General features: G+C 50.4%; 9 protein-coding genes across 9 annotated transcripts; 7 read left to right on the top strand and 2 right to left on the bottom strand.

Moving 5' to 3' along the window:
• Nucleotides 1-1144: 1144 nt before the first annotated feature.
• LTR64_007067 (uncharacterized protein) lies at nucleotides 1145-2443 on the top strand (the record flags this gene model as incomplete). The annotated part of the gene is made up of 2 exons (XM_064901391.1): nucleotides 1145-1202; nucleotides 1227-2443. The coding sequence occupies 2 exons, from the start codon at nucleotides 1145-1147 to the stop codon at nucleotides 2441-2443; spliced, it is 1275 nt and encodes a 424-aa protein (XP_064752467.1).
• Nucleotides 2444-2529: 86 nt separating this feature from the next.
• Nucleotides 2530-3155, bottom strand: LTR64_007068 (uncharacterized protein; the record flags this gene model as incomplete). The annotated part of the gene is made up of 2 exons (XM_064901392.1): nucleotides 2530-2697; nucleotides 2748-3155. 2 exons carry the CDS (start codon nucleotides 3153-3155, stop codon nucleotides 2530-2532), a joined length of 576 nt encoding a protein of 191 aa, XP_064752468.1.
• Nucleotides 3156-5210: 2055 nt separating this feature from the next.
• On the top strand, nucleotides 5211-8089 carry GRR1 (SCF ubiquitin ligase complex subunit; the record flags this gene model as incomplete). The annotated part of the gene is made up of 2 exons (XM_064901393.1): nucleotides 5211-5972; nucleotides 6020-8089. The coding sequence occupies 2 exons, from the start codon at nucleotides 5211-5213 to the stop codon at nucleotides 8087-8089; spliced, it is 2832 nt and encodes a 943-aa protein (XP_064752469.1).
• Nucleotides 8090-9021: 932 nt separating this feature from the next.
• On the top strand, nucleotides 9022-10560 carry LTR64_007070 (uncharacterized protein; the record flags this gene model as incomplete). Its single annotated transcript, XM_064901394.1, has 1 exon — nucleotides 9022-10560. One exon carries the CDS (start codon nucleotides 9022-9024, stop codon nucleotides 10558-10560), a length of 1539 nt encoding a protein of 512 aa, XP_064752470.1.
• A 236-nt stretch (nucleotides 10561-10796) lies between these two features.
• LTR64_007071 (uncharacterized protein) lies at nucleotides 10797-12197 on the top strand (the record flags this gene model as incomplete). The annotated part of the gene is made up of 1 exon (XM_064901395.1): nucleotides 10797-12197. One exon carries the CDS (start codon nucleotides 10797-10799, stop codon nucleotides 12195-12197), a length of 1401 nt encoding a protein of 466 aa, XP_064752471.1.
• A 589-nt stretch (nucleotides 12198-12786) lies between these two features.
• On the top strand, nucleotides 12787-14029 carry LTR64_007072 (uncharacterized protein; the record flags this gene model as incomplete). The annotated part of the gene is made up of 2 exons (XM_064901396.1): nucleotides 12787-13898; nucleotides 13948-14029. The coding sequence occupies 2 exons, from the start codon at nucleotides 12787-12789 to the stop codon at nucleotides 14027-14029; spliced, it is 1194 nt and encodes a 397-aa protein (XP_064752472.1).
• A 604-nt stretch (nucleotides 14030-14633) lies between these two features.
• LTR64_007073 (uncharacterized protein) lies at nucleotides 14634-15741 on the top strand (the record flags this gene model as incomplete). Its single annotated transcript, XM_064901397.1, has 2 exons — nucleotides 14634-14673; nucleotides 14735-15741. 2 exons carry the CDS (start codon nucleotides 14634-14636, stop codon nucleotides 15739-15741), a joined length of 1047 nt encoding a protein of 348 aa, XP_064752473.1.
• A 928-nt stretch (nucleotides 15742-16669) lies between these two features.
• On the bottom strand, nucleotides 16670-18659 carry LTR64_007074 (uncharacterized protein; the record flags this gene model as incomplete). Its single annotated transcript, XM_064901398.1, has 2 exons — nucleotides 16670-18398; nucleotides 18454-18659. The coding sequence occupies 2 exons, from the start codon at nucleotides 18657-18659 to the stop codon at nucleotides 16670-16672; spliced, it is 1935 nt and encodes a 644-aa protein (XP_064752474.1).
• Nucleotides 18660-19349: 690 nt separating this feature from the next.
• On the top strand, nucleotides 19350-22602 carry KIN2 (Serine/threonine-protein kinase; the record flags this gene model as incomplete). Its single annotated transcript, XM_064901399.1, has 2 exons — nucleotides 19350-20562; nucleotides 20612-22602. 2 exons carry the CDS (start codon nucleotides 19350-19352, stop codon nucleotides 22600-22602), a joined length of 3204 nt encoding a protein of 1067 aa, XP_064752475.1.
• Between the last annotated feature and the right edge of the window lie 394 nt (nucleotides 22603-22996).

A 22996-nucleotide genomic window follows, 5' to 3' on the forward strand; every position in this document is an offset into this window, starting at 1 on the left:
CATCCCTTGCGTGAAGGATCTAGAGCATTGCACCTCTCGTTCAGTATACGCCATGTTCTCTCTCTTACTATGTTCTCTACCGAGTTCTCGTTCCTCAAAGTGCTCGCAAGAATCTCAGTCCTCGGCTCTTGTGGGAAGAACCGCCCAGAGTAAGGATCTAACCTCTCATTGACCACGGCATGACTATGGGCTATGTTCTCAGCTTCTATTCTCGACTTGTCTGGATCATCAGGATCCGGGGAAGTGGCGACGATACTGCAGTAGGAGAGGACCCGTGATCGAGAAGACCATATAGGGAAGATGGTCTGCTGTGTAAATTCAGTGCAGGTATCTGCAGGTAAAGGTTGCCTGCCTCTTCGATTTGTCGCAGGATCTGAGGTGGAGGAAGGATCGAATGGGGATGATATCGATGGTGTTTGAAGGCTGTTCAAATTAGTGCTTATCGTGTCGTCGAGCTGTGCTCTCGATATGCGAAGGAAGTCTTGTAAGTAACTGGTGTTGAAGCATAATGACGGCGTGAGTGGCGGCATGGGTGTGCCAATCCGCTTTGTCGACATCTTGCGATTGATAGCTGGTGTTACTGTGGCTTTCTGAGATTGCTGGGATTGGGGAGAGTCGGCTGTAGCAGGAGGAGATGAAGACGCTTTCCACCAGAATGAAGCCAGCTTGATGGCGAGATGAGTGGATCGTTACTTATCGATACGGAAATGCTGGACCCGAGGCGGCGACTAGGTGTGAGTGCCGTTGATTTACTTCGACGTAGAGGCAAGGGCAGTGATTTCCTGGAATCAACTAGATGTGCACTCACGAACTTGAGAATAGTACTGTGTTTTGCAAAGTTCGTGCCCAAGTCGAATATACGGAAGTAGTGCTCGTATCGAAATCATCCGAGTCTTCCAAGGTTTGGAATGAAGTCATCGACGGCGCGCTCGATCGCGACTGAGAGCACGACGCGTCTCTCCTCGACAGCTCTCTACATTCAGCTACTTTTTTGCTGGAGTCCGTGTAATATACTACATCGTCTTGAGCTCTTGCGTGTTGTTGATATCGTTTTGGACTGCCTTTGCAATTACCACTTTTCTTGACAACTACGTAGTTGGATACTCTCAGCTTCACCAATATCGTTCTTGGGTCAGCTATAGCCATGCCTGAAATAGCAGAGGTTGCCAGAGCTGTACATTACATTCGCAAACATCTTGTGGGTAAGACACTACAAAAAGTCACAGCCCTAGAAGATGGCAACGTCTTTGGCAAGGTTGGCACCAGCCATACTGAAATGATGAAACATCTAACTGGCAAGAAAGTCGTCGATGCTGGTCAACAGGGCAAATATTTTTGGATGATCATGTCAACTCCTCCACATCCTGTCATTCACTTTGGTATGGCCGGGTGGTTGAAATTCAAGTCAGAACACACCTTTTACTACAGGAAACAAGACGACGAGGATGACTCTTGGCCACCAAAGTATTGGAAGCTAATGCTTGAGACTAATGGAAAGGGAGAGGACAAGATCGAAGCTGCATACGTTGATCCTCGAAGATTCGGTCGCATCCGCCTCGTCGATTGCCCAGCTAAGGATATTCGGCAGCATACCCCACTGGTTGAGAATGGTCCGGATCCTGTTCAAGATAAAGAAAAAGTCACAGTCGAGTGGCTCAAGGCTTTGTGTAACAAGAAGAAGGTACCCATCAAGGCTATGCTGTTGGACCAAGCCAATATTAGTGGTATCGGCAATTGGGTTGGCGATGAGATCATGTACAACGCCAAAATGCATCCCGAGCAATATGCCAACACTCTTTCTGACGACGAAATCGTCAAACTTCACAAAAGCATTCACTACATTTGTCAGACTGCTGTCGACTTGCTTGCAGATAGCGATCAGTTTCCGAATGATTGGCTGTTCAAGCATCGCTGGGGCAAGGGCAAGAAAGACGCTCCAAAGACTCTGCCTAATGGTGAGAAGATAGTATTTCTTACCGTCGGTGGCCGGACGAGTGCAGTGGTTCCCTCCATTCAGAAGAAGACTGGTGCTGTTGCTAAAGAAGTGAGTGACGTTGAGGAGGAGGAGAAACCGAAGAAGACGCAGAAAGCCAAACCTTTGAAGGAAGACCTTCCTAACGACGAAGAAGACGCTCCAGTAACCAAAAAGACCAGAGGAACCAAACGTGTCAAAGAAGAGGAGGAGCCTGAAGAAGACGAAGAGCCTGCCCCCAAGAAGAAGACAAGTGCAAAGAAGGCGAAAAAGGAAGAACCCCAAGAAGTTGCTGAGACGAACGATCATACAACATCTGCCACAAAGCGCTCATCGAAGAAAGGCACCAAGACCAATGGCGCAGCTGATGGCGAGGTGAAGGTGTCCAAGAAGCCCAAACAGACTCAGACAATCGAAGCAGAACAGGAGGCCGAGAATGGAAGGCGAAGATCAGGTCGACTTAGGAAGTGACGGCTGACAGAGCATGTATTCTTCTCCAGAGCTACACTGCACTCGCCGACGCCATTTTCTCGTACCGGAGGGATTGTTCTCAAACCTTACAACTTTGGCTGATAACTTGACTGATCCGGAATGTGAACCTCCTCCAGTACCTCTCCGCCAATCTCAAGAGGAACAGACGGTATCGTGACCGCAACAAACCGAGCTGGCTCAGTCTTTGATGCATTGATCCATCGATGGTTGGTACCTCGTTGCACGATGTGGTCCTATGACATGTTAAGTACTCATCAGGCATACTCACAGAGATAAGTCTTACACCAGCTTTCAATGTTACCCGTTCACCACTGTCCAGTTCGTGGACGATTGTTCCGATCACGCAAATCGAGAAATCATTGCTCACAGTTTGATGCATGACGGAAAACGCGCCAGGTTGCAGATCAACCACAAGACAATTGGCACCGTTATTATTACCTCCTTCGGAAGGTACAACGATTTCTGTGCGTTGGAAGCTCGACACACTTTCCGGACCAGCTAAGTACCCTTTCAGATCCTCGTCGTCAGCAAAGTTGACTGGAACGTTAGGTACAGAATATGATCGAGCCACGTTGATGGCCGATCCAGCTGGAGCAATATAGACTTGGTCTGGAGAGCTGGCATATACAGACTTGCCATTGGCGTCATGTGTAGCAATGTATCGTTTGTTAGGTGGAAGTGGCGGTGCCATGGCAATCGTTGCAGAGCTTGGGTATGTGCGACGGGTCAATGAATTGGACTTGGTGCGTATCAAGCGGAAGACTTTATACTGTAGTCGTCTTCCTCGGCTGCATGTATCCCAGTCGAACACGGTCGCAACCTTGAGCCGCAAGTACTAGTCCGAGGCAGCCCTTTATCCTCTTATTGGCCCCGCATCACGTTGGAGTTGCCAGTGTCGCTAGGCTGGTCAGCTGCGTAGGCTGGGAGGACAAGACGATGGCCCAAAGTGTACTTGGTTGCACGATTTGTAAGCAGTCTGATCTTTCTGGTCGGTATCTGGTACCCACGTTCGTGAGCAGTCGGAAGCCCTGGTTTGCGTACAGAAGACTTCCATGAGTCGGCCTGATCAGTCATGTTCCTACAAGCCTAGCACTGCTAACTGGTGGTATAAATTTCGAAGGACTTGATTTTTCTGTCCAGACAAGCGGTGTTCTGGCGTCAGAATCACTTCATACCATGTCAGTCGAGAAGTCATCAGGCTACTAGTAGTTCGAGATGGATTGAAGGTTTCGCTGACCATAGATTCAGGTGGACCTTGATTGCACAACTCTGAAGCTCGCGATACTACTTCGTCGTAGGGTTGTTTGTAGTTCAGTACTGGTGGTTACCCGAGTAGACACCGAAAGCAGTCAAGAAAACTGCGGTCGATTTCCGTGCTGCTGGTAAGAGTGATAAGTAGGCAATTTGTGAAGAATGCATGAGTGGACTATCGGACGACGGCGCTTCTGCTAGCCGATGTTCGATCGACGTGGTGGTTCTCTGATCCAAGAATCAGAAGAGAGATTCCACAATGAATACACGTCAATGGCTCAATGAAAGTTTCCTGGCGAGGTTGCATTCCAGAGCTCACAAGTCGGAACCATGGCTGTCTCATTAACATACAATTCAAGCGTGCCCGCTCAAGTGTATTGCCCGGCACCGTAAGTTCAATTGATTTTAAGCATTCGAAGCACCAATAGGAAAATGAGTCGAAATACGCTAGAGGTTGGTAGATCGAGTTTAGTGGTTAACGAGTCCAAACATCGGGCATCCAGACTGAGGTCGTGGACAATGGAAGCTGAGAAAGACACCCGGGAGTCAGTATAAAGATAGTATTTGAGATAGTGATAACGATCAGTGTCGTTGATGTCTTCACCGAAGTCCTCATAGGCATCAATAAAGGAAGACAATACGAGGCGCTTGCGCCACAAATAGTGTGTGACGCGCGATCTGGACCTGAAGCTTCAGTAAAGCTACAACCAGTGAAATTTAGGTTAAGCACGATGCCTTGAATGCCCGTGCTTGTGGAGGTTCGGATCGACCAACACGCCTATCCAAGGAGTTGCGCCATCTCGCGGCATTCTAGAGCCAGTATCATCTTTTTTGACCTATGCCTGCAGATCTTTCGTGCTGTATTACCTGGATCGCATAGTGGTCTATCGATCTTTCTCAAAGAGGACTGACTGACTTCTGGAACAATATCACATTGCACGAGTCTGTTGTCAGGTGCGTGGCTCCTGTGCCCAATCGAATCGTGTGACTCTCGGCAGCATCATAGCGCCCGTCGAGGCAGTTGCGCGCTACTGTTCAAGTTGCCCAAGTTGCCCGCCGCTGTGGAAGGTCCTGCCTCTTCCACTGCTCCTTTTCTACCGGCTGTCCTTGAACAACACACTGCTGCGCTGCCACATCTACAGCAGTTGACGTCTGCGATCGCGCTTTGTTTGCAGCTGTCATGCGTATTATTGATTCAGACTGGTAGCAGACACACGAACATGCACTTGAACAGAATCAACCAGTCCACTGCCTCCGCTTCGCCTTAGGGCAGCCAGGTCCAATACTTCACATATCACTTAGTCGACAGCACTACCGAACACCGTTGCAACTCGCTCACACTCCAGATACTCTCAGTATTTGTTTGATGAGGTGACTGAAACCTCAGAACAATTGTCTGCTGCGGTTTGTGGCCACATCTGTTGCTACCACCCGTTCGCGAAGCTCGAGCCGCGCCTACTGTTAAGCTACAATAAACACTGCACATTCCTTCATCATGGCCGACCTTCTGCGACCCAGATTGCCTCCCATCCACACAAACCACACTAGAAATGCGAGTTCTCTCACTGTGGAATCCGACAGCGACTGTTCCCCCACTCCTTTCGACGACGATATCGAGTTCATGTTGCACCCGAACAACTCAGCCTCAACCCTAGGAGCCCTGACTGCGATCAGGGATAACGAGATGGAAGTTGATATGGAACACATTGCTCGGCTCTCGCCTATACAGAAATTGCCGCCCGAGCTGCTGATCAATGTGTTCAACAAGCTCACCACCACGGGCGACTTGCGGAACTGCATGCTGGTATGCTACCATTGGGCTCTGTACACGGTCAACATCTTATGGCACCGGCCGCTGTGTAGTAAATGGTCTAATCTTCTCAACGTTGCGAGAACACTATCTGATGGTTACCCGTCCTTTCCATACCACGAGATGGTGAAACGATTGAACTTGTCGGGCATCGCGGATAAGGTCAACGATGGAACGATTCAAGCCTTCGTCCATTGCAAGGCTGTGGAAAGACTGACCCTGACGAGCTGTTCGCGCTTGACAGACTCTGCCGTCATGGGTCTAGTTGACGGGACGAAGAGACTACAAGCCTTGGACGTGACGGATCTTGAAGCCTTGACTGATCAATCTATGCTCCGTGTGGCCGAGAACTGTCCAAAATTGCAGGGGTTGAATGTTACAAATTGCTCATTCATCACAGACGAGTCTCTGTTGCAAATCGCCCTGAATTGCACACAATTGAAGAGGGTACGTTCCAAGATACTGTTTTCATTGGTTATGCTAACATTTTGCAGCTCAAACTGAATGGTGTTGCGAGAGCCACAGACGAGTCTATAATCGCTGTGGCCGAAAACTGCCGTTCCATCCTCGAGATTGACCTTGCAGGCTGTCACTCTATCAGCTCAGCCTCGGTCACAGCGCTCCTTTCGAACTTGCCTCATCTTCGGGAATTACGTCTTGCTCAATGTGTCGGCATCGACAGCCATGCCTTTACCGACCTAAAATCAGGCCTCAAGTTTGATGCTCTTCGGATACTTGACTTGACAGCATGTGATGGAGTTGGCGACGACGCTATCGCACGAATCATATCTGCAGCACCACGCGTACGAAACCTCGTGCTTGCCAAGTGCCGCAATATTACAGACCGTGCCGTACGAGCCATCTGTACATTGACCAAAAATCTGCATTACATCCACCTCGGCCATTGTCAGCATCTGACTGACAATGCCGTCATCGAACTCGTCCAGCAGTGTAACAGAATACGCTATATCGATTTAGCTTGTTGCTCGAAGCTCACCGATGCCAGTGTGCGACACCTTGCCAAGCTGCCAAAGCTGAGGAGAGTCGGCCTGGTGAAGTGTCAAAACTTGACAGACGCGAGCATCGTTGCTCTGGCTCGAGGCCCGTATGGTTCCGGCTCTGGCAGGCCCGGCATGCCCACCCAGTTTGTGTCTTTGGAAAGAGTGCATCTGAGTTACTGCACAAGCTTGACGCTGAAAGGGATTACCCAGCTTCTGCTGAACTGTCCTCGACTGACTCACCTATCTTTAACTGGCGTGCAAGCGTTTCTCCGCGACGACTTGACCCGATTCTGCCGCGAAGCACCTACGGAGTTTACACATGTGCAGCGAGACGTGTTCTGTGTCTTCTCTGGTGACGGAGTTGCACGACTAAGAGAATACTTGACTCGACTCGCCGTCGAACAGCAAGAGCGCGAACAGGAGCAGCAGAACGCCATTGACGAGCAAGTCGTGGGTCCTGATAGTCCGGATGCCGACAGCTTATCCGACGGCACAATAGATGGAAATGACCAACAGCCTATTGACCTTGTCTTTGGCCCTGGTCGACACGGCATGCCACGGACAACAACACGCATAAGAGCCAGACCAGCAAGCTTCCACGATCTCCCTCATCCCAACTTCCATATCGAAATGCCTCTGCTTCCAAGCGAGCAGATGCAGCGCATGGGGCCGTGGACACCAGGGATGATGACACCCGATATGAGAGGACGACCTACACCACAATATTACAACACCGTGGCTCCGCTTCAGTTTGGACAGCAAATGGGGCGGCGAACCCCCAGCCCACTGCCGACGCCGGCATCACTAGACACAGAAAGTCAATCAAGATCTCGCAGCCAGTCTAGGAGACATACCATGGACGCTTCGAATGGTTTCTTTGGACCTCAGCCTGCGAGAGGCACGTTTAGCAATACAAGTGCTTCTTCAAGAGCACCACATCCCGAGCCTGAACTATTTAGCTCCGACCATATGCAGTTGCCGGTTTTTCAGACTTCCATTCATGGCGCACCCTACATGCCAGTTCGGCCTCCAACCAGACATGGCACCTCTGGTCTGAGACCAGATCTTAATGTCAGCTCGTTTGAGGTCAATCATGATGCCATCCTCTCCACAATACCGAACAGTCGTGGACCTAGCAGGGGACCATCAAGGTCTCACAGCCCGCACCATCCACAGCTGCCTAGAGTGCAGAGCAGATCCAGGATAGGCAATTACCTCAATCGTGGGATGGTGACGAGAACACCCTCCTATGCTGATGTAGCACATACTGAGCTGCCTCCAGCCAGTCGCAATGTGGGAATTTCAAGGCACAGATCGGATCAAGACCACGCTCCAACACAAGCAACAATAGCCAGAGACTTTGACCACGAGTTACGGTACGATTACTATCCCGAACCCTCAACATTACGGCGAGCCCAACCTCCTCTGCTACCACGAGGGTTTATGGCACAAGCGGTGATGTCGTCTGACACGCCAATGAGCTCATCAGACGAGCTTGCCAATCCTCAGAATCGCGACGGAGAGAATATAGGCGGCCGAGACGATGTGAACATGACACAATAGAGCATCTATGATTAGACACATACATTAGTAACACGGCGTCGGAACGCATCTTTCAGCATTGTTGTTGCTTACTGAACAAATAGAGAGCATGAAGCGATGGTGTTTGGCTGGTGAGGAGAACGAAGTCTGTCTTTTTGGTCAAGAGCGATGAAGTTATGCGTGCATGTACCATGTTATCAAGTAGCATTAGATGAAGCAACAATATCAGATAGGCTAACAGCCGCTTATCATTCTGGACATGTCGTAGTATGATTAAACGATACCTGTCGGTTCATGCAGTGCTTGGTGCTTATATTAGTCGTTTTGATATCAATTATCGATTCTCCACATTCTTCACTCGGAGTGGTCCTAGGCGGCTAACCTTCCTGGCACAGATCGTGGTTGATTCAACTACCTCATCACCCCATCCCGCCATGTAGTAGTATCAGTTGCGCCAGCCAGTAACTGCCGAACTTCAACTCGAACTGTTGACTGGTCTTGCAAGCCTCCGAGGCTTTGCTCCCTACGTCGCAGCTGTCAGAACAATGCCACGAACTCAGGTACTTAGCTTCGCAATACGAACACGCCCATATGCCTCCAGACCTCGGCCTCGAACTGAACATCCCCGAATGCAATTGAATTCTTTCAGACACTCAGAACGCAACACATCCTCTGAACTTATCCGACGAATATCCTCCGTTCGTCCACTCACATATCATTCCCCGTCCCCTCTTCATCTGGCACTCTTCCGCCGCCATCTCACCACGCTCTCCTCTCGGTCGCGGCCTCAAGCTCCATATCTATCACACCCCTCCTACCATGACAAGTCTTTGCAAGCATGCTTGAACCGCTTCATCAGGAATCGTTACTTGACCACGGCTCGCAAGCAGCGTCTACGAGAGCAGCTGAGATGGCAGATACGATTCCAGTTGTATTTTTGGCCAGTTTTCTTCATGTTTTGGATGGTGTGGTACGGCGTTCAAGAGATTGAATTGGAACACGACTTTCCGACACCTGTAGAGTGGGGATTTAGGGCAAGATGGGATGGGCGTAATGGTAAATGCGTGCTATGGAGGATCTCGGCGCGTGGGTTTGCACGAGAAGGAGAGTGGGGGCTTGCCTATGAGTATTTATCGAACCTGCAGGAACGTCTGGAGAATCCGAGGCGTGAAGGGAAGAGGCTGAAAGAGCAAGAGGTCGCAGGTGGGAATGGTGCCTTGTTAGTGGACGGTGTGGGCAAGATTGGATACGATATCAACGCGAAGAGTGAGCAGTGGAAACAAGGCTACTGGGAATGCCTGATGGGACTGGCGAAGGTCGCAGAATATCTTGACGGGCATGTGAAGAGGAAAGGGAAAGAACTGAACAGCAGGACTAAGCTCTACACATGGGAGAATATTCCTGGACCACAAAACCCGAGGCCGGTGGCTGTTCCCTGGGATAAGGACGGCGCGCATCTGAACGTGCCTACTTTCAACGAGGTAGAAGCTGCCATGGAGGCTCCAGAGGCCTATTACCTCAGGATTCTAACGAGTAAGGGATTCAGCAACCGTCAAAGGTTAGATGCCGCACTAGCTTGTGCTGATTGGTACGATTACAAGAATTTAAGGGAGACAGCTGCAGGGATGTATGACTGGGCCATCGACATAGCCGCTGGAGGTTTGCCAGAAGGAGCTGATCACGTAGTCGACATTCAGACTGGCGTCATCAATGCGGGAAAAGAGCGATTCGTCAGTGAGAACCTGCTCAGAGCCTCGACTGCGTTAGGGGTATGGCACGCGAAACATGGTGAGGTGAAAGAGGCACTGCCAATTTTCCTCAGTGTGCTGCGTGCAAGGAAAGCCCTTCCTCCAGCACCTCCACATTTTCAATCGCTCGCTTCAGGGCAGAAGAGAATGACACCAGCCGAACGAGAAGCTCAGACGACCAGAAGTGTAGTCCAAGGCTATTTGCAGAATTTCATCGACTTCTTTCGCGAATCGGATAAGCTCAATGTACAAACAAGTGGTGACGAGCAACCCTTCCATAGTCTGAAGGAAGCCTGCGAGGAGGTGGGTGTAATGACGTATATTGGTGAGATTCTCTTCGCGACAGGTGGGCAGGAACGAGAGAAGGGCCTGAGCTGGACACGAGACAGTGTTGATGCTGCAGAGGCAGTGTTGTGGTTGATGGACGATCAGAGAGCTGGTCAAGGTGAAAATGGCCGCGACCGATGTCGAGAATGTTTGAGTACTGGACTAGAGAATTGGCAGCAGATGGCGCGGCAGATGACACGGTTGGCAAGGCAGAAGAAGGAGGAGGCACAACAATCGAGAGGCTGGCTTGGTCTGGGGATTGGACAGAGCTCAGCAGTTGAAAAGGCCACAGAAGAAGTCCAGAAATGGGAAGAAGAGGAAGGTCAGATTGATTTGAAAAGGCAGAAGACGGCCAGTCTACTGTCGATCTTGAAGCCAACGGGAAATCCTTTCGGTATGATATCCACGGTCACTTAGGCATAGAAGAAAGACTACGTTCATGCCTAAAAATCGTGAAGACATTCTAGGAAGTGAGCACATAAACCACATTAAGGTGTGGGCACAGCAGAATGACTACCCGGGACTTCTCAATGTCTATTGTTGTCACTGTTGCCCACTGAAAGACTTACTAATCTGTGTTGTGCTTCACAACTATTATCTACTCACCCAATGCTTGCCTCCATTACCTTCAACAACAGGTTGCACGAATCACGATGAAGACTGTACACAAACAGCTACACAGCACCAGACGTGGTTCACGACACGAGCACTACCACCTATCGGCCTTCTTCAGGTTCTGGTACCGACGACTACTTACCAATACATCTGCGAGCGCCTCGCTCGCAGCACTGATCATACTCGTCCTCGGACTAGCATTCTGGCCCAAGCAAAGTACGTTACGACCAACTCGACGCTGCCAGTCACTTGAATTTGACAGCAACACTTCGTCGGCAAGCGACAATACCTCAAATTTATACCACCCTTTCGCACCTATCACCCTAGACAATTCGAATCTTGCTGCCTACCGTCAGCCAGATGTGATCGATACCTTCGCCAATTACAAATTTCGCCAGCATCCAAGATGCAACATCTCGTCCCTCAGTCTACACAAGCCCTTTTCACCTCTATGTCCAGACCGACAATCCTTCCTGCGAGCCTTCTCTGGTGGCGGCCGCATAGGCTTCGATGCACCATACATGCCCCGCGACTGCGATATGAGATGGTACTCAACCGAAGAAGTCTGCGAAATATTCAGCCGGTTCGAAAAAGTCATCGTCGTAGGAGACAGCCTGATCAGACACGTCGTCGGTGCTCTGAATGTACTACTACGAAAAGACCTAGGATACGGTGCGGTTACAGGATGGAATTTCGGGGAAGAGGAGAGCCAGAAGTGTTTCTGTACGCATCAGATGGACGTTAAAGCGTGTTCGGTTCAGGGTATATACAGGACGAGTGATGTGCTACTTCACGATCCTGATTCTTTCGCTTGTCCTCACGGGTTGGTTAGGACGGCTGACGGGAAGCAGGAGATGGCTTCGCCTGTTAATCTCGTGGTTGAGTTGATGTTGAAGTTCCCGCTTGATCCAACTGAGTTGAAGAGGCTGCAGAACCTGCTTCCGAAAGAGAGGCCGAAGAAACCGATCGCGTTTGCTTTTGGGCATGGCTTGTGGAATGACATGGACCTGCAGGCCACCGTGAATTGGCTTCAGGGTATCCTTGATGCTATGTATGAAGCTGCGCCGTACCTGCGACCAGAAAACCTGCCAAGGGAAGGTTCTTCAAATGTCGCGGAGGAAGGAGTTGCTGAAGCGCGCGGACAACCACTTGCACACGTCCTCTTCGTTACTCCTTCAGCAGCTGGCGTCCTGAAGCCTGACCAGTGGATCTTGACCCAAGGTGACAAAGCACTTCAAGTGTTCGAAACGAGCATGCACAATCTTATCCATCAAGAAGATGGGAGGTTCTTCGGCAAGGGAGTCGAGCATTTGGGCACGTGGAACATGAGTATTCAGATGGACAAGTGGGATGGTGTGCATCTGAACCTGAGAGGCAATCTGCTGAAAGCGATGGGCTTGGTTAACTGGCTGGGTGGTATTGAGGTTGAGAAGTGGTGAGGCTTTGAGCCCTTGCGGATCTACAGCTCAATGCTAGAGTGGACAGATGGAAAATCTTGTGACGTTGATCATCGCAACGAGGACTTTCTTGTGTCTACCGTGTTGTAAGCACAAAAGTTGCGTCTATATTGTATGCACCTACTTTCTCAAACTAAAGAACGAGGCTACTGGAAGGACGTGCCAATGCAGCTGGAAATGGAATTGAGAAGAGCTTGCGGAGATGTGGATCAGATTGTCAAGTGGCTTCGAATCCCCGCAATTCCAATCCTTGTAAGCTGCTTGAACTTCGGCATCGGTGACGGAAGGCGCAATAGACTGATTGTTGCTCGAGGCGCTCTCGTGACTGCTCCGAGATCATCATTCCAGCTTCACATCCTTTCCTCTGCAAGCCAATCAGTATCTTATACTAATACCCTTGCTCAATGTCTTCTATCCTCAGGTAACTTGTGCAACACAGCCAGCACAGCAGTGTTCTAGCTTCGAATCGCGGTTGCGACGTAGGCCGTATGATAATACCGCGCTTGGTCATCTTCACATGCCACCATCTCAAGATGTATTCTCTGATATGCATATGAGGCATTCGCACGTCATGAATATTCGACCTCATATACCTCTGTCCGACGAGTTGTCAGTTGGTCAGCGCATGCGCTCTGCGTCCCGAGCTTCCACGAACGATGCTGAGTCCGTTGGAACAGACGATAATACAGCTGCTGGCATGGCCATGAACCAAGAGGATAGCATGTATCTCACCCCAGCGACTTCGCCTACAATAACAGTGCCAGGAGAGGAGGAAACGTTGTCAAACGAGCTAGACAATGCCAACCTAGAAGATGACGGGATCAAACAATCATGGCAAACGAGGAACGGCGACAACGCTTCTTCTTGTCAAACAACTCTGGCACCTCTAAGATCTAGCCACGTAGAGAAAGAGGAGGCTGAAACTATGCCACATGCTACAGAAGATTTCGACCATCATGATGGTGGGATGGACATTGATTCACCCGAGGCACAGTCCCCGAAAGTGTCTCAGCAGAAGGCACTCTCTTCTAGTCCTACCTCAAGCAGAGCAACACCTGCACAAGAAGCGCTACCGTATGGTTTAGCGAAGGTAGATATTTCACTCAACAGAGCGAGTAAAGTCCCTCGCTGGGACTTTACAGACAAACGTCCAACCATGAAATGTCCTTCCTCACTGTTCCAGCCCTACTCCAAGTATGTTGGCACACAGCAGTCAGATCGTCAGACATATAACGTCGAAGTGACGATCTTGACGGTCGATATGGCGCAAAGCAGTATCTCGGGTTATTTGATGATCCGTGGCCTGACGCCTGAGCATCCCAAGCTTCAAACCTTCTTCACTGGCCAGATCGTCGGAGGCCCAAACCAAAGGTACAGCTTCAAAACCACGGATCCTGCCTGGGGTGCAAACGAAAAAGTGGACCTTCAGCATTGGCTCAGATTCCCTCCTTGGAGACAGCTGACCTCCCATGCCAAACGAGATATGAGTTTTGAATTTCCACTTGACAACGAGCCATGGTGGACACAAGACCATGTTTTTATGCGATGGAAGGAGCACTTCCTTGTTCCTGATCACAAGCAGAGTAATATTCAGGGAGCCAGCTTTGAGGGATTCTACTATATCTGTTTGAACCAGAAAGAAGGCAAGATCAGTGGAGTCTATTTCCACAAGAAAAGCGAGAAGTAAGCTGAACGTATTCCCTTATTTCTGACGAAATGCTAATCGTTGCAGATATCAACAACTAGAGCTAACTCACGTTACGAAGAAGGGGCTAGGAATCTTTGGTACCTCTCCGCTCATTGAACTCAGATAAACTTGGACCATGGATCGTGAGTACCGCAAGATGTTCAATACAGCGGCCACATTCACGGATTCGTGACTTGTGAATCATTATCGCGGGTTGTGTAACTGCTTCTAGATACATGTTTAGATGTGCTCTATAATGTCATTTATGTTGTATTCGAATGACGCAGCCTGGTCAGTTTGCATTGTCCGATAAACTTCAGACCACCTAGAGGTCATATCGTCAAGTAAAGGAGGTTCTTCATTTTTGGATCCTTTTTATAAGCACACGCGATCGAAGCGTACCGAAACAACCCTGGCCAAATCTGGCTCACATGGGCCGGCACTTGGGCTTTTTCGAGCCACCGGCGTGCAGATCTGGACCCAGCTCGGACACGTCAAAGATGGGGTCTTGGAAGTTGCGCCTCGCTTCATGGTAAACGCATTCAGCACCGTACCTTACTCTTTCTCTTCCTTGCCACCAGCAACGCTCGTTTGAGTTGTGACTCTGTCTAGCTCATCACCAAATACAACTACGCTGGCAGCCGGCATTGAGCCTCAATTTCGTTCGCTACGATCCAATCGGCCACCCAAATCAACAGCCTGTTCCGCGTGAACCGACCCGTGCTTGGTGAATGACGTCGTGGATAAGAGTCGCAATCGTTCCAAATCAAAGTGCGAAACTCAAACAGAACAAGAGCAAAACTGTCTCTGAAGTATTTTCCATGTCTCGCAGATAACACAATTCAACAGCATTTGTACGGAAAGAACAGCAGCAGCGACAGCAAGACCAACATGGGTTGCGGCTCCTCCCGAGAAGCACGGCCAGAGGCAGCTGATCGTCCTGCCTCTGTGGTACCCTCCACACGTGCCAACCACACGGCCGGAATCACCTCACAGACTGCCATAAATGCACCTCTATCGACGACCACCTCGCGACACCAGTCTCGACTAGGCCCAGGTGTTTCGAGATCAAACATCTCAACGCCACGTTCGTCCACTACTGGCCGTCAATTTCAGCAGCACGAAGCTCCTTCAACAGACCCCTACAATACAGCACTTGTCTCACCACGGCCGTGGACAAGTAAGGATCGGACATGGACACGCTCGCAACTACAGCGCGAACGGACGGATTTCTTCGAGACCCGCGTCACTGGTAGACCAGAAATATGGAGCGCGTTGAAAGAAGTCACGCAGTTGATCCGTATGCACGACCTGGCTGATGCGCAGGGTATACTCGATGCTGCAGGGATTACCATGCCTACCGGGAAATTGGAAGATGGTGCCTATGACGAACGAGGAATGCTCTACCATCTGCCTGCAAACATTATCACTGATCCGGTGAACCTCGTTGACGATGACGGTGGCGAGACTGTGATTGGCGAAATGTCCATGGATAAGAAGCTCGAGGCGAACGCTTTATTACCACCTGCATCGACAACTACCGACACAGCAATGCAAGAGAAGGTAGACAAAGGCAAGGACACAATCGAGAAAGATGGAATCAAAGTCAAATGCAGGCTGAGCGATCGTGGCGGACCGGACACGGTCATTTTGATTGGCAAAGGACAACCAGTCAGTGTGCTGGTGAGGAGACTGCGGAGTGAAGCTACTATCGCTTCCAGTGCGAACGTGAGGATTGTCTACTTTGGCAAGATCTTGAAAGAAGCCCAATCACTAGAAGATCAGGGCTGGCAGCCTGGTCATGTGGTTCAGGCGCTTGTGAGCAACTTTGGGCCATAGTACAAATGATGGTCCGTGAAACAAAATGTGCCTTCCTGGATTTTCGGTACTCGCTCGAGGACACGCAGCCCATACTAAACGAGTTGCAGATGGTCGACAGGCTATATCTGTCTCTCGTTACATCGAGACTAGTTGTTCTCGCGCCAGCTGATGATCCGGTAAAGCTTTCCCTCGATACCGAAGTCTACAGCCACAGATAGATATGGAAGGTCCTTCGCAGAATCTTCGCTATGGTATAGGGGGCCTTTGCGCCTAAATAAGGACGCGAGATCTACAACCAAGGACGAGGCTGTCGACCATGTCCGGTAGACAAACCAGTGCTACAAGACCTCCGCTTAGATTTGACTAGATGTCAGGTCGCCTCCAAGCTCCACCTCCCTGAAGACGTCTCTCGAGGAATGTTCATCGTCCATGCTAATGTTGAGCAAGTGCTCTGGAGGGCAGGACGAAGCAAATCAAATGAAGCAAGGAGCACTTCAATGCACCACATTGGCTCGTACGACTGAGGTATACACCGGAACATCGGTAGAGGCGCGATACTCCTGTGTGTCTTCATGAGTGAGCACGCCAGGGCAAACACGAAGAATTCGCCAGGGCACATTGAAAATTTGGGTACTTTGGTAGCATGGAGCTAGTTGGTGGACGGTCCTTATTTACTGGTGTTTTATGTTAGGAAAAAGGAACGTTTGGGCATTTGTTATATATTTCACTTATTCATACGAGGTAACTAGACAATTCCAATAATTGTATTTATGATTTAAAATACTTACCTATCTGTGATTATGATCATGGTTTGTTCCTCAATACAAGCTGATCGTCCTGAATTATAGCCCATCCTCGTCTGGTATAGCTATGCTACAGCTTCCACAAGGCATCTGTCTCATCCTAAAGTATAAGACTAGATAACACCCCAAACAGGATTCTCGAATCAATCATTGAAATCAATCGGCATCTCCACTCCAAACCTCTTACACACCAACCTCGTCGGCATCCACGACCTCGTAGTCCTCGTCGCAATCCCAAACATGCCCATTCGCGCCGCTTCCTCCGCTGGGTCTGAGGGCTTTTTCTCCGCTGGTCGTGTAAGAAATTCCTCTGTTCCACCGTCGTCTTTCCCACCGTCACCATCGCTATTGCCACTATTATTCGGCACGGCCGTATCTGCTTTCGAATTTGAGGCACTCGTAAATCTACTCGCCAGGAACCCCGTAGCAGGCTTGAACAGCTCAGCTGTCGCAGCGAACTCAGCTAGTTCGGCTAGATGCTCTGCGTCGTTGGTTTTGTGAGTTGGGGCCCGGAGGGGTGGGACTCGTTGTGCTGGTGGTTGCGGGTCAGCGCTCCAGCGGAGGAAGTCTTTGTAGCGTGTTTGTTTGGGGAGATCGTCATTGTAGGGCGTTGTGTTGGATTTGTCGTGGCGGAGGCGGTGGAGGGCGGTTGTGGCGGTTTTTGGGTCGATGTGTGGGTAGGCAAGGGAGGGGGTGTTGTTGGTGAGGGGAGTGTGAGTGGAAGAGGCGGTAGGCTGTGGAGCAGATTCGTTGAGTGCTGATGGGAGGTTTGTGTTTCCTGTTGCTGTTGCGAGGCGGTCACGTGCTGCTGGGGAAAGGAAGTCGAAGATGGATTTAGAGGGGAGGGGTTGTTCGCCAAGGGCGCGGCGACGAGAATTTGATGTTTGTGGTTGTGAGGAAAGGGAGAGAGTGGAAGGCGTGGCAGTGTGGTTGTCGGTCGTCTTTGATGCGAGACTTGCGGGTTCCCAATCCTCTGGGACTTCTGGTGGTTTGTACTTTTCGTTCGAGAGATTTATTGAATTGAAGGCATCGAGCTCATTGGTGAGGACGAAGCCATTTAGGGGCAGCTTTCCATCATGGCATTTTCTGAGGGTAGTGAGGGCGGATGGTAACTGCTTAGATTTTGAAATGAACACGGGCTTGTGCTTGAGGAGTGGATTGGCGGTGCTTGTAGTTGTTGGTCGCTTCTTCTGTTTCTCGCCCGCGCCGAGTGCACGATTATAGGACACTTTAGGACCCATTTCGTATGGATCGTCCTCGTCAGACCCTGTATCATTGAGCGAACCAACACCAATGCCAGACCGCATCGGCGGCTTAGGTTTCGTTGTTGTCCGATCCATGAAGCTCAACCCAGGCCGTAGGTCTTCTTTAACAGGTTCGTCCTGTGTTTCAGAGGCTGCTTGGCTCTTACTCAAGAGTTCTGTATGAACACGGCTGTCTTGTTCGAAACTGAGGCCCTTTGTGTCCGTCTTCTGTGAGAATTCGAGCATAGGGGAGTCCTGTGGTGGGAATTCTCGTGATTCTGAATATGGGTCGCCAGGATCTATCTTGCGACGAACTCTTGGACCAATACCCTGACCTCTCTTCCAGCCCATTTTCATCAGCAGCTTCTCGCCCATGTTGTTCTCAGACGGGCGGAAGACATCGTCAAGCACATTTTGCACGCTCAAATCATGGCTAGTATTGAAGCCTGCGAAGCCCTCTGCAGTCGAGATCTGCAAAGACTCTTCTCGTTCTCGTATGTCGTCCTCATCCATGAAATCTTCCAGCTTCTGCTGTCTAGCATTCTTGACATCCTTTGCACGATTTGCGCGAGAAGAAACGAAGGTCGAAGGAGTCCATCCTTCCTTGGATCCTACTGTATTAAAATATCTGCACTCACCGTTTTAGTCATGATGTCTCTTTAGCAAACTGACCGGCTGCTCACCCGGCACTGAAACCACCTGTGAAAGCCCCGTGCAGTCTCTTCCTGCCACGGTCATCGATTACTTCTTGTTTCCATAGTGGTACGTATGAGCCATCGTCGCGAGCATTGTCATCGAGAGGCGGCAAGGGCGTGCCATAGACGACAAAGGGAGCATCTTGCTTGCGTGAGTCTGCTTCATAGTCACGCCGTGAGCGTTTTTGCGCCATGGTGAATCACGTAGGAAGAAAGTGTGTGGAGGTGATAATAAAGTTGAAATTTGCGAAAATAACGGCCCATGTCAAGCCTGGGGATCAGCACGACCGCTTCATTTAGGCATAGCTAGAAGTGCTTGCAGGCGGGTCAACGTAACGGTTGCGGGCTAGCTAGGGTTGTCCCGGTGGCTTGCAGTATAGTAGGTTGATCCTGTCACTCAGAGGATGCCGATGTGCGAGCTGCAACATGATGGCAGTGCGTCAGACAAAGAGGTGAGTGAGCAATTATTCTTGACTGTGTCCTTGTTGCAATTGCTTTCACGACGAAACTTGAACTCGTGGTCTGACAGCCATTGCGCATACATACTCAGACCAATTACTGTGGTGGGGCTGCTGTCAACCTGATCGGCACCCAATAATCAATCATCGCCAGCAATCGCATCCTGGTGCAGCCCAGCCCCCAAGCAGCCTAACTCTATTCGCAGTTCAGTCAGAAGCAGCCTTGATCGTCGACTTCAGACTCATGACTGTTCTTGAAGCAGGCAACAGGTCCATTGCACCTTCTGCGCACGGTCTGCAAGCATAAGCAGCGCTGCAGGGGAGCTTTCTCGACCGCTTGCATCACTGCACATCTAACCACATTGTACGCTTTGTATTGAGCTCACTAAGCAGCAGCAGCAATAGATTCAGCGACAGCACTCAAATATGTCTACAACTGCATCTGCCTCATCCGCATTGTCACGCAGTCATTCATCCGCAACTCGAACTCCACCCCAGACTTATGCTCAACCTTCATCGCAGCCGTCTCGAACCCGCTCTACCACCCATAGATCGTCCAGCTCAACTCACCATCGTGCAGGTTCGCGAGCCTACGAAAAGGATGCCGTTGCTGCACCACAGGCTCAGGGCAACCTGAGTCATGTTGCTCGACAAGATTTTGAGAGAAGCAACCTGGCCCGAGTTAGCTCACAACGAAGAAATTCACGCGAAGGGCGTTCAGCTTATGAGGAGGAGGCAAGCAGACGCAATCAATCCTCGTCCAGACCCGATTCACGGAGAAGCAGTCAAGACTTTACTGTGGCACCACGATCGGCCACCAATGGCTCGTCAGCTACACCCCTGCCTCCTGCTGCACCAGTGCCTGCGCCCATGGCTCATCCGAACTATGGCCAGATGGGTCGTCGACGAACCTCTATCACCACTCAGACTGGCACATGGCAGCTTGGCAAGACTATTGGCCAGGGGAGTATGGGAAAGGTCAAAGTCGCAAGGAATTCCGAGACCGGAGAAACAGTTGCTATAAAGATCATCCCAAGACAAACCGTTGACGAGAACGGCCAAACCAAAGACGAACGTTCCGATAAATCGAAAGAAATCAGGACTGCAAGAGAGGCTGCGATGGCAACATTGCTCGACCACCCTTATATTTGTGGCATGCGTGATGTTCAGAGGACAAACTACCACTGGTATATGCTGTTCGAGTACGTCGATGGCGGGCAGATGCTTGATTATATCATCGCACATGGTCGTCTCAAGGAGAAGCAAGCACGGAAATTCGCCAGACAAATCGCAAGTGCCCTGGATTACTGTCATCGCAACAGTATCGTGCACCGCGATCTCAAGATCGAGAATATCCTAATCAGTAAAAGTGGTGATATCAAGATAATAGACTTCGGCCTAAGCAATCTTTATTCACCGCGCTCACTGCTAAAGACTTTCTGTGGCAGTCTCTACTTTGCTGCTCCCGAATTGCTCAACGCTAGGCAATACACAGGTCCAGAAGTTGATGTTTGGAGTTTTGGCATCGTGCTGTACGTCTTAGTATGTGGCAAGGTTCCATTTGATGACCAGAGCATGCCGCAGCTACATGCGAAGATCAAACGAGGCCATGTCGAGTATCCACAGTGGCTCACAGCAGGTACGTCTTGAGTTCTGTTTTCTACCAAAATACACTAATTCCTCCATAGAGTGCAGAAGCATCATCTCTAGAATGCTGGTGGTCGATGTAAAGGAACGCGCCACCCTCCAAGAAATTATGAGCCATCCATGGATGACTAAGGGGTTCAATGGACCACCTGAAAACTTTGTGCCCTCCCGAGAACCGCTTCAGCTACCCCTCGACCCTGCCGTTATCAATAAGATGCAGGGCTTCGACTTTGGACCTGCCAACTACATCCAGGAACAGCTCACCAGGATTATCGAGTCAGAAGACTACCAGCACGCCATGCGCCGTGCCGTCAAAGACGATTCTCTACACGGTGGCTTGCCTGGAGATAGAAAGCGCGGCATGTTCGAGTTCTACAAGAGACGCAATTCGACCAGCAGGGAGGGTCTGACTGCTCCTTCGACCGAAGCCATCCGTGGTAGCGATCCACTTAATGCATATTCACCATTAGTCTCGGTGTATATGTTAGCAAGAGAGAAGCTCGAGAGGGAAAGAGTCGAGGCCAACCCTGGTGCATTGTCTCTTGGCACCCCTGCGGATGCGCCGCCACTCAAAGCTCCTGGTCTGCCTTCTCCTGAAGCCGCTCACACCAACACCTTCTCGCCTGAACTGCCAGGTGAATCGGCGACGGGTGGCAGAGCTCGAGCAAGATCAAGGACGAATGGTGAAGCCGAAGTTGTGGAAAACATGAAACGTGTCACGATCAACGACAAGCAGCCACAGCCTATTCCTTCTCCACGGCTGGATGCTCCACCTGCTGACAGTCCGGCCCGCAAGGAAGGAACAGCTTTGGGTCTGCTGAGGAGGTTTAGTACACGGCGCAACAAAGATCGCGATACAGACAGACCGCTACCACCACCATCCTTCAATATTCAGCCCCCACAAGAACCTGCCCCAACACCACGAAAGTCGTTCTCTGTACGACGATCGCGAAGACGTGAACAATCACCTCCAACATTGCATACGGGCGGAAGTCAAGGACAGCACGAGGGTTTGCTCAGTGCTGGCTCCTCAAAGGGCAGAAGCCTCCTCAACCGATCGACCAGTGTCAACTCGGCCGACTTTCGGCCAAGGAGATTACTCAATCGTGGTGCGTCTGATGCCACTAACTCACCACGCCTTGCACCAGAAGTCCCTACTCCCAGCGGCTCTGAGCAGTCCAGCTTGAATGGCCAGAAGGCAAACAACAAGATAGTGGAAGTGGAAGAAAGACCTAACGCTGCTCCGTCGTCTGTTGCTCCTCGCACACCTACAACAGCACGTACCAGATCGCTGGGGCACAGTCGGCATGACAGTATGCAAGCGCGGCGACAGCGACGAGATGAAGCTCGAAGCCGACATGAAAATGTGCCGGAAGAGACTGATGCAGAATTGCAGGAGCAAGCAGCGGAAACTCCAACAATACCCGATACGCCAGGGGCAGACATCTCTCGGCCAGCAGGTTTGAAAGGGTTATTCTCGTCGTCTACTACAAGCAGCAAGCCAGCTCAATTCATACGGCATGATCTAATCCGTGTTCTGAAACAGCTTGGTGTCGAATATACTGAAGTAAGAGGGGGATTTAGCTGCCGTCATGCGCCCAGTATCAACCTGGATGACGTCCGCGAGGGTGGTGCTTTTGAGGATGAGAAGAGTGGCAAAGTTGGCACTGGCCACAATCGACGTATTTCGTTTGGAGCATTCCGCAACCGCGATCGCGATGAATTCAGGGACGAAAAGCCACATCGTCAACAGTCTCGTCGCCGACAACCAGATCAAAGCTTTGTAACCAATTCAGAAGGATCTGACGAGTATGTGCATGCTTCTGGGCAAGGGCAACAGCAAGCCGATATGGCAGCCACCAGGACACGTGTGCAGGACGACAACGGGGAGCGACTAGTACTGAGGTTTGAAGTTGCGATTGTGAAGATTCCCTTGTTCAATCTACACGGCATACAGTTCAAGAAAGTTCAAGGAGGCATGAATCAGTATCGCTCGATGACTTCAACGATTCTGAACTCGCTGCGGCTATAATGATGGAAGGGCATATCTGTGGAGGAACAGAATGACGCATGAATTCATGACCTAAGAACTTGAGTTTTGCTTCGACTATTGTATAATGATTGCGCTTTGGAAAGCGACTACTTGGTGATGACTGTTGGCTTGGATTTCAGATAGATCTTTCGCAGATGAGGCACAGCGGCAAGGTGATTAGTACCTGAAGCTCCACATAATTTAACGGATCGGGGAGGGTAGAAGCCGTTAACTCCCGCCTATTTCACCCCATCACCTCGACCGTTACTGGCTCTGATTGCAGACTAACAACTCTCCCACTGCGTGCTCGACCAGCTCGCAGTACTGAACGTCCAAGGACCTGCGCAAGAATAAATCTTGTCTCAACCTCGTTTGCTTGACACTTCTCGTAGAG

The sequence above is a fragment of the Lithohypha guttulata genome (assembly GCF_036872675.1).
Source record: "Lithohypha guttulata strain CCFEE 5908 chromosome Unknown scaffold_5, whole genome shotgun sequence".
Lineage (NCBI taxonomy): Eukaryota > Fungi > Ascomycota > Eurotiomycetes > Chaetothyriales > Trichomeriaceae > Lithohypha > Lithohypha guttulata.